At 34.5% G+C, this 10,335-nt stretch overlaps 1 protein-coding gene across 1 annotated transcript in view; it reads right to left on the bottom strand.

Annotated features, from left to right (window-relative positions):
* Positions 1-10,335, bottom strand: part of A1CF (APOBEC1 complementation factor) — a 90,960-nt gene that overhangs the window by 52,364 nt on the left and 28,261 nt on the right. The window contains exon 2 of the mRNA XM_008576260.1: positions 7,182-7,325. Within this exon, the coding sequence (XP_008574482.1) occupies positions 7,182-7,280 (99 nt within the window). The 5' untranslated portion in view covers positions 7,281-7,325. The remainder of the gene's footprint in view (positions 1-7,181; positions 7,326-10,335) is intronic.

The following is a 10,335-nucleotide window of genomic DNA, read 5'->3' as shown; positions in this document are numbered from 1 at the left end:
TTTTTTGCACTGATTCCCTTTATTACTTTAAAGAGACTTATACAAAGTAGAAGATAGATATCATTCTTATAAGTGGAATATCAGTATCTTGTCCTGCGAATGGAGGATAACTATAAAAACAAATGCAAAAGAAGTAAATCATGATCAATTTCTAGACGGACATTGTTGTCTACTAAAAGCTCTAAACCCCAGTCTTGGTCTCTGTTTAAAAAGATTAGCAGGGGCTGGAGAGGTGTTTAAGACATACCTCCAGTGACTAACTCTCCTTGTCAGAAAGCCTGAAAGAAAATTGAAAGTGGAATAATTCCCTAACTATAAAATTCAATGTTATTTGAGGCTGTGACAACATACCATTTAACATAATCTCAGTTCCCTGTTCCAGCACCTCTGAAACAATGTTTTAAAGAACCATAGCTGCTGAAGTCCTGTACAAATTCATGGTTGCATAGTTCTGTAATCTCGCTAATTTCTTCTTTGCCTAGCTATGTTCGAAAGCTATCTTTGTATTCATAATGATAAGCTTTCAGGTTCTGAAGATGAAGGGTCACTTATTTTTGGTTGCTGATTAGTGTTAACAAACTGGTAGCACTTAAAATAATCATGAAGTTGCCTGCAAGCAGAGTTCAAAGTCTAAAAAACCTGCCTGTGTTTCTCCATATTTGGTTCATGAAGTTCGCACTAGTTTCTAAGCTGGTAAAATAGAAAACCTCTGTGCTTCTAGTTTAAAGGAAAACATCATAATGCATAGGTTGCAAATATTTTGAATCTTATATTGAAAACTTCATATCTATATAAAGTTGGCTATCCAACTCTATTAGCCTATTTGAGGAGAAATTCATTGCTATTTGAAAATAGCTTCTGGAACACATTTCTGTTTCTTGGGATGAGGAAGTTCCCACAAATGTTGGGCACATGTACACTCTGTAAAGGGATTCACAGAACTGCTCCTTCATTTGGAGTCTTTCACACCATGCTGTGGCATCTCTGGCTAGTAGAAGCAAGGCTTGTTCTGAGTTTTAAAATAAAGTTGTCCTGTGGTGGCTGGGGTGATAAACTTAGGGAAGCACGTGCCTGTGATGATCTACTGGTCCTGTTCTGTTCTCATGCTTATTGCTACCTATTTAAAGAATTGGTATCCATGCACTTGGTGAATGACCTAAGTCCTTGGATAGCAGGGTCTGTGAGCAGGTGGTAAGAACAGGCAATAGAAGAAAAAGTAGGACCCAGGAGCTATATTTTGCCATGAAGTCAAATTCCTATTTCTGTCCCTAAGGTTTTTGTGCAATGGTTGGAAAAGAATGTCAATGTCACAGTGTTTTTCCATCTGCTTCTCTCTCAGCCTGTCTAGACAAAGCCAATTAGTAAACTCTGGAGTCCTAATGTTACTTATTTTTATTGTGTTACTTGTAGGAATAATGCAATTTTAGAAACACCCAATTAAAGTTAATAAAGTACATTATATCAAACCAGAGTGATGGGGGAGTTAACTTAATTCAGGGCACCATTAGAAGAGGACCGGTGTCCTACCCAGTTATGTTGTTCTAGTGCTATCCCTTGTGCCTTATGACTTGTACATACTTAAGGTCTTATTTGTTGAAGAATTAAACAAATTAAAATTAAAACATGTAGTTGATGTAGTTGCATTGAAACTCCATATAAGAGAATGTACATGGAAAGTGAAGTTTAAGGGGTGGGAATTAAAGATTGTATTTTGTTCCTAGTTTGAGGGGATGGTTCCCAGGAAACCAGGTTCATGGCTGATGAGTAGAGAAAGGGGAGGATGAAGCCTGCTTACTTCTCTTATTTACCTGCTGTAATCTTACTGGATCTTTGAAATTAAGACACATTAATGTCTTCACTGCCCAAAGGTGTTCTGCATTTTGCAAATATGCTGGTGCCTGGGTGGTCCCCTCTGCCATGAATGCTGTTTTCTCCTTGGCTCCTTGAGAGATTTGTTTTCTCTCATCCTGTAAGTCTCAGCTTCAGTGTCCTTTTGCCTGAAGAAGGTCAAACTGCCATTCTCTGTCACACAAGCTGATTTATAACATCATCTTTACCATCATCTTTAATTATTTAGTTTCTTTCTTTCTTTCTTCATTTTCTATCTTACCCATAAGTATAATTTTCATGAAGGCAGAAACCATGTCTCTTTTTGTAGAATCAATAGATGGATTAATAAATGAATGAATGAGGGCTCAGTGCTCAAGTNCCCCTCTGCCATGAATGCTGTTTTCTCCTTGGCTCCTTGAGAGATTTGTTTTCTCTCATCCTGTAAGTCTCAGCTTCAGTGTCCTTTTGCCTGAAGAAGGTCAAACTGCCATTCTCTGTCACACAAGCTGATTTATAACATCATCTTTACCATCATCTTTAATTATTTAGTTTCTTTCTTTCTTTCTTCATTTTCTATCTTACCCATAAGTATAATTTTCATGAAGGCAGAAACCATGTCTCTTTTTGTAGAATCAATAGATGGATTAATAAATGAATGAATGAGGGCTCAGTGCTCAAGTTGGCATAAGTGGGCAGGACAAAGAGGGATGCAACTACTCCCTTTAAGGAAGCTTAAACATTTTTCTCCATTACAGGGAATTTTCTTTAAAAAAACTGTGGATTAGAGTGCTAGATTAAGGAATCAGAATTGGGGTCAGCAAACTTTTTCTGTAAAAGGCCAAATAGTTGATATTTTAAGCTTTGGTTTTTTAAACAAACCTTAAAAAATGTAAACACCATTAATAGCCTGCAGTGACTATAAAAGCAGGCTGTAGCAGCATTGGGCTCATGGGTCATGGTTTTCTGACCCCCGGTTTATAATTGTATGACTCTGGGGCTTATTTTCTAGCTGCAAAATAAGAGGGTTGGACTATGTCAACATTAAACAAATTTAAAACATATAAAGAATTAGATAAAATAGCTTAATGAACTCAGGTAGATTTGTCATCCAACTTTAATAACGAAGTTTTCCCATAAAATTTTTCCTTATAATTGTATGACTCTGGGGCTTATTTTCTAGCTGCAAAATAAGAGGGTTGGACTATGTCAATATTAAACAAATTTAAAACATATAAAGAATTAGATAAAATAGCTTAATGAACTCAGGTAGATTTGTCATCCAACTTTAATAACAAAGTTTTCCCATAAAATTTTTCCTTTTTTTTTTTTTTAACTACTAACTGAATGATTTTTAGAGATTGTTTTCCACTTCTTGAGATTTTTCACATAATAAAAACAACTCACATTCATCATAAAAAGCTTGGAAAATAAAGAAGCACATAAAGCAAGAAAAAATTGCTAAATCAGAGACTATATTTTGTTATTTTCCAATGTTTTTTATTGTATGTGAATAATTTTTAAAAATATTATTTGGAAACTTACATGTAGCATTCAGACTTTTAATTGTTTAAATTTGGATACTTCTCCATGTCTTTGAAAAGTTTTAGAAGTCATAGTTTTACATTACTATGTAGTTTGGAAATATAGGGATGGTCATATTTTATTTGGCCATTAATATTTTACTGGACATTAAGGATACATTTTATTTTTTTTTAATTATAAATCCCACTATGATGAGCATCCTTATGTCTAAATGTTTATCCTCATTTCTTAGGTCAAAGAATATGGTCAATTTTAAGGCTTTATACAAAAAACCCTCATATGTTGTGGTACCCACAGCTGTATATCTCATTTGAAGGTGCCTTTTGCTGACATCTTTCATTTTGGATAAATTAATTTTCATCTCATCTACTTTATAAGAGGTTTAGGTCAGACACTACATTTTATACTTCTATATTCCCAAAGTCTAACACTAACACATTGTTTTCAAGACTAGAAACTTGGGAAACAAAACAGAAAAACAAAAACAAAACCTTGATGTTTATTCGGGTCAACCACTGGTTTAAGAAAGCAATGGGTCTAGCATATCTCATAAAAATTGATTTTGCTGTGATGATTTTTAGAAAACAGATTATCAATAGTACAATTAAACAATGCTAATGCACTCCATATTTTAAGTCATTTAAAATAAGTATCCTGAGTCTACTTTTAAAAAATATTCAACTTGAGTGTGATCTTTATTAAGTATATATTTAGCTTCAGTTCCATGTTGGGTGGAAACTTTTCTGAATATGCTTATCCACAAGAATGGATTTTCTTAGTTCTAAGGAGAAAACTACAGGTGGGAGAACAATCACATGCCATAGAGTTTATGACCCACATCACTAATGCATTCTTGAGAAAAGGATCATCATAATGTGATCTTTTTCTTCGACTCTCAAAGAAATATATATTAGCTTTACAAAGACTGGGAAATACAGTTTAGAGTGAAAAAGTAGGAAAAAAAAGAAAAACCCCAACAATAATTCCATTATCCAGACACAAAGACTGTTTACATGTTAACATTGTAGCACACTTCCTTCCAAAATATTTCTATATGGCACAATACAATTATAAAGCTTAAAGTTTAACATGTCAACATTACATCATTTTTATTAATAATATTTATTCAGTGCCTACTATATGCAGGGAACTGCATTAAATATTCTCTAATGTGCTTTGATAAAATATTCAGCCATTAATATCCAAATGTATCCAATTATAAAAAAAAAGATATCACAGAGGATAATTTTGAATCCTCACAAGAATGCACTGTTGCATCAGTTGCTATATAAAAGACTGGCTTATGTTGTTAAGTAACTTGCAAAATACTATTTTTGGCAGCTGTATTTGTCCTGCTAGTGATAAGAGAGCACAAATTCGTCACTCACTGTTTTTGAATTCTTGTTTTGCAAGAATTCAACATTCAATATCAGAGACTGCAAACATACAGCAAAAGTAAATCTTTTAAACTCTAACTTAGCAAATATAACAAAATTCTAAACTATCATCTAGTGGGTATGCTCCCTGAATTGTATTAAGATGTTTGTTTATTCCAGCTTTTGTACAGAGATTTTTAAAAACTAAATTTGATATCACCTTTTTTTTATAATCATATTAATCACTCCTATAATCCAGAGTAGAAAAACTGAAGTAGACTAAGTTATAAAGAGTTTGAGGCTACGTCTCGACACATGCCTGGTCTACTCTTTCAACTAAATAGTCCAGATTTCTGACCAATGACTAGATTCAGAAGATACTAGAATCACAAAATTATTGCTAATAGGGTAGGAAAGAACCTAGCTGACCTGCTGGAAAATTAGGCTTAGAGCAGTTAAGGGACTTCTTCAACTTCATACAACTCAGGGGTAGAGACCAGGTTAGATTATAGGCCTTCTGATTTGAAGTCTTGAGTGATTTTCCACACTTTGCAGCCAAAATCAGGAGGGACTTTCCAACTCATTCAAAATGATTGAATCATACATGTATTTATATTTTGGTTAGAGGTTTTAGGTCTAGATTACTAAATTTTGTAGTTTTAGGCTTCTACATTACTGGTGAACTCCTGGTCCAATAGTCATTCCGCTAACAAATATTACTTAAAAGTGAATCACGTTACAAAGTTTAGCTCCAGCAAAATGTTTTCTGCATGCCCTGGCACGCTAATCTCTAAAACTGCAATCTTAAAGATCACATTATAACAACTAAATTCTCTAAATCTAGCTGGAAATTTCAGCCAATAGCAGTAGAATTCTAGTCTATTGATCTTGCAAGTTACCTAACCTCTTTATGCCTTGTTTTCCTCACCAGGAAATTGGGGGTGATCATAGTAGCTACCTCATAATGTTGTGGTAAGGATTAAATGAATGAATATACACAAAGCAGTTAGAATATAAGTGCCCAATAAATGTTTACTATTATGTAATATGCAGGTTGGCCATATATTTTAGAAGTATTTTATATGAAAACATTACAAATCATAATATATTGGTTTTTTCGTTACCATGAAAATGTTCTTAAATCATAGCTTTAGGTTCTACAATGTCAAATTTTACAATGGAGTAATATGATCTCTATTGCTATTTGAGTCTCTTTCTTTAAAAAATTTTATTTGCAGACTTTTATATAGCTATAAAAATAACATGTCACAATTTCTTTCTTGCAGAATTTTTTAAGTGATCACTTTTAGTAACTGAATACTATTTCATTCATAACAGGATTTTAAGATGGAATTGGGCTCTTTGGGCCTCTGGTTTAGATACAAAACCAAGTCACCCGAGCACCACGCAGGAGCAGAGGTAGCAGGAAACTGTTTTTGCATTCTTTAACTCCCTCACAACATTCCAAGCTTAGAAAAGAGATTGGAGAGTTTGACAGGAGTTTTGAGAATTTGCACAAAGATATTTGGAAACAATCACTGTTCTGTTGTGAGTGCTAGTACTCCTTAAGCGGAAAGAATTGGGAGGTGCCTCTCATTTTGTACAAAGCAGGGAAAAGGAGTACTGAGCAAACCACAGATAGCTTGATATGTACTCCCTGCCTTTGCGTTTGGGGAACACACTAGGCTGGTGAGTCTAACTCGCTCCTGAAATATCTAAAGGTGAGCAATGGGTTGGTCTGCTGCTTTGATGTATCCAACACCAGTTTGCTTTTTAATGCATCATAAATTCTCTAAAGAAAGTTATTATATGGACAATAATAATATATAGATAATTCCTAACAACCCACGTCTACAAATAGGGTTTAAGGTTGTGGCTTTTTCTTTCTTCCTTTTCAAAAGTGTTGAAAAGGAAGAAATAATGTATCCTATATTGGGTGGGCAGGTGTTCTAGAAAACAATCTAGAATAGATAGGCTGACAAAATACTTATTCCTTGTATCCCACAACTAGAAGTCCTTCTACATCTGCATGATCTTCTGGAAACTAAGACTGGTTCCTGCATAGTTTGTTCTCTGCTGATCCATGAAACGCTAGCTTGGTTCTACTTCACAGTCTTGGGCGGTAAACTCCAGCTGCCTTTTCATATACTACAATGGCCTTTCAAAACTCTGATAGTTTCTATGACTGTGGACACTGTTTCTGCTTTCAAATGACAAGCTAAGGTTGAATTGATAACCCAGACTAGAAAGAATGTCATCTGCAGGATCACCTACAAAACAGAAACTATGTAATTTCCTTCTCTTTTGGAAACCGACAGTCATCTAAAGAGTCACACAAGAGCCATTCACGTTTTGCATCTTAGGACCACTGATATTTCCACCACTCTGTGAACTCAGTGGTGAGTGTCAGCAGATGTTACAAGAAGTTCCTACCTGGACCAAGCTATATCCTGTGCGCTGGACCAGTGCGCGGAGGGCTGCTTCCTTCTGGGTGCCGCTCAATCCATCCCCGGATTTGTGATTTGATTCCATTGAGAGTGATTATCAGCAAAAAATCAGGTTAATTAGGGTTGCTCACTGAAACCAAATTTAAGATAAATTAAGTAAATTACTGTTGCCTAGTCCAAAGATGAAAAGGACATCTTTAGGAAACATTCTCTATAAATGAGTCATTAAGGTTAGAGCAACTAACAGCCACACACAAACAAGGCCAATTATGAGTACTCATTAAAAAAGAGTTTTTAAAAAATCCTCATTTTAGTTGAAATTTAGAAGTTGAAAACAAGTAATACCCATTCTCCAATTACAGTGTAGATCAGTAACTCTCAATCCAATTATCTCAGGATGTCACCAAATGATAAAAAACAAATTAGCTCACACCTATCGAAAGAATATACAGAGATGGAAAAACAGCACTGTCACTAAATCAAACCAAGTAAGATAGGTTATCAAAATTCTCAGAGATTGGGCTAGTTGTTTAGCTCAGTTGGTTAGAGCTCAGTGTTTAACACCAAGGTCAAGGTTTCTGATCCCTGCATTGGCCAGCAGCCAAAAAAAAAAAGAGAAAGAAAGAAAGAAAAAAAAAAGGAAAAAGATTCCCAGAGATGAGCTTCATTTGTCTGTTCTATATGTAACCTAAGACATTTATCTACTTATTCTCCAAAGATAAATTTCTAGATCAGAGTGTGCTGGTATTAGATATATAGAAGTCATCATGCAAACTACTCTATGCAATAAAAATGTCACATGGATTTTAACAAAACAAGAACAATGAAGCCTTTTGAGTGGGTGTTGGAAGAGACTACCAAGACCTAGATCATAAACCACATACACAACTCAGCAGAGTACATAAAACCCTTTGTAAAATCTAAGAAATAATGAAAGCATGCATGTGTCTGTGTTTGTGTACATAGATATGAATATATATTTTCAGCATTTTATTGTCTATACTTTCTATTTGGGGAACATGATTTGAACACCATTTCAAATGTAATGGTCTCTCAAATCCATAGGTTGCCAGGACAAGGCTAATGGTCATACTGAAGCTTCCAGGCTGTGGTGGTGTGAGGCCCTAGCATCTCCCATGTCCACAGGGGTAAACCCTGACCTGCTGGTTAGTGTGAATGACCCAGTGTAGGTTCTATGCTGGGTGTTCACTCTGCTTAATTTGTTCTGCCAATCAGGACACAGGAAATGTGTTTTACAATGATTTGAATCAAATGTAAGTCTAATGCATTTGACTATGGGTCCCTTTTGAAAATTTTCTCTCATATGCACTGAAGATGTCCCATACTGCTTTGCATCGTCATTTAAAGATTCAGAATGAATAGACCATTAATAATATAGAAAATGGTCAAAAGTTGGGTGACAAAAAAAAAGAAGCTGAAGTGATCATTTCAGAAAAATGCAGCTTCAAGGAATTCTATTACTAAAATTACTATTACTTAAATAATAGAATAGTAATAGAATATTACCATTAGTAATAATAGCAATATTGTTAGGACTACTAATAGCAGTAATAATAGTTCTATTAATAGTAATAACAGTAATAGGTATTCTATTGCTAAAATAATAGAATTTAAGAAGTTTCCAAACTAATAGACAAGCATCATTTTCAGTATAATTTAGAAAACTAAAAGAAAAAGAGACTCCAGAGTAAGAATATTCATTAGCTGTTCTGAGGACAGAAGGATGTCATCCTTTGCATATAAGAATGGCCATTCCTGCCTTTGACTTTTCTGATAATTCTTGCTTGCTCCTGACCAGGTCAATTCAGTTTGCATTCATTCATTTTTTCAAGAAGTATTTAGTTAGTGCTGTCTGTAAGCCAGATCCACCCGCTGCCCACCTTTAGGGAATTGTGTTTTATAGGTAGTCTGCTGACCCAGTAAATTAACATACCAGTTTCAGCACCTGTATTTTGCAAAAGGCAGTGTTGTTGTTGTTGTTTTTAATCCTGACTTCGTATCCTGACTAAGACAAATTGCAAAGTTTCTTTCTGATAGTGGTGATTTGATGTATATGTAGCAATCCACGTTGGGACAAGTAGCTTTATTGACACTTTTACAGTGTAAATACTTTTTCTATGGATACTACAATGTAATAGTAAAGTAAGACGTGTTTTCAGTTTATAATCCTAAACTGCTGGTGAATACAGTCATAGAAATCTCTATGAAGCAATGTACATCCTCTTAAAACAGACGAATAAAACTACAAGAGGCATTTTGAAGATTTACAAGGAAAAGTAGTTTTTAAGACAAAATGTAACTCTTGCACTTTTCTTAAATGTTACTAAAATTGTCGTTTCATTAGGACACTCTCAAACTCGCCAACTGTGCTAAATTTAATCTGCAAGAGCAGGGCGGCTGTGCATGGGGTCTGATGGAGTTATTTACGTATGTCTTACAGTTCTCCGAAGGCGAAGTCTTTTAGCCAAGATGTAGATTTGCTCTTTGCTGAACTCCATCAAAAAGTAACAGTTTATGGTGAAATGACAAGTTTGTATTTGCAAAACCTATGTTTAGCTCTGGTTAATAATTAGTAAAGGTGATTAAAGTTATTTTGATATCAGAAAGATCTTTTGATCACACATAAGTTTATTCTAAAGTTATTGAGAAAATCTGTATAACATCTCTATGTAGTCTCAAGTCACCAGAAATTAGGACATGGAAATAAAATGCAAAATTTGTAACAAGAGATGCTTGATTTTCAATTTTTATTTCTCAGAAATAACCCTCTCTGTCAGTGGTGACTTAATCTAAGGGATGAACTTGAATCCCAGATTTTTTTTAAGCAAACAAATGAAACTCTTGCTAAATAGCTTGGTCAATTTGAAATCAAGGTTTTGCAATATATTTTCTAATAAAGCACCTTGTAATTCTTGAAATCTGAGACTACTTCATTTTGAAAAAGTAGTTTCCAATGTAACTTATTGAGGCAATAAAATCCAAAACCTATATATAGCAATCACTAAGAACCTCGGAGCTAGAGGAAAGCACTCGGGTATTTCTCATTCATTAATTCAAAAATTATTTATTGAGTATCTATGTTCCAAGAATTTTTGAGATACTGGGGATGGATGTAGCAG

The sequence above is a fragment of the Galeopterus variegatus genome, unplaced genomic scaffold (genome assembly GCF_000696425.1).
Source record: "Galeopterus variegatus unplaced genomic scaffold, G_variegatus-3.0.2 Scaffold1319, whole genome shotgun sequence".
Taxonomy (NCBI): Eukaryota; Metazoa; Chordata; class Mammalia; order Dermoptera; family Cynocephalidae; genus Galeopterus; species Galeopterus variegatus.
The sequence above is the reverse complement of the archived record's forward strand: the minus strand, read 5'-3'. Positions and strand labels throughout refer to the sequence as shown.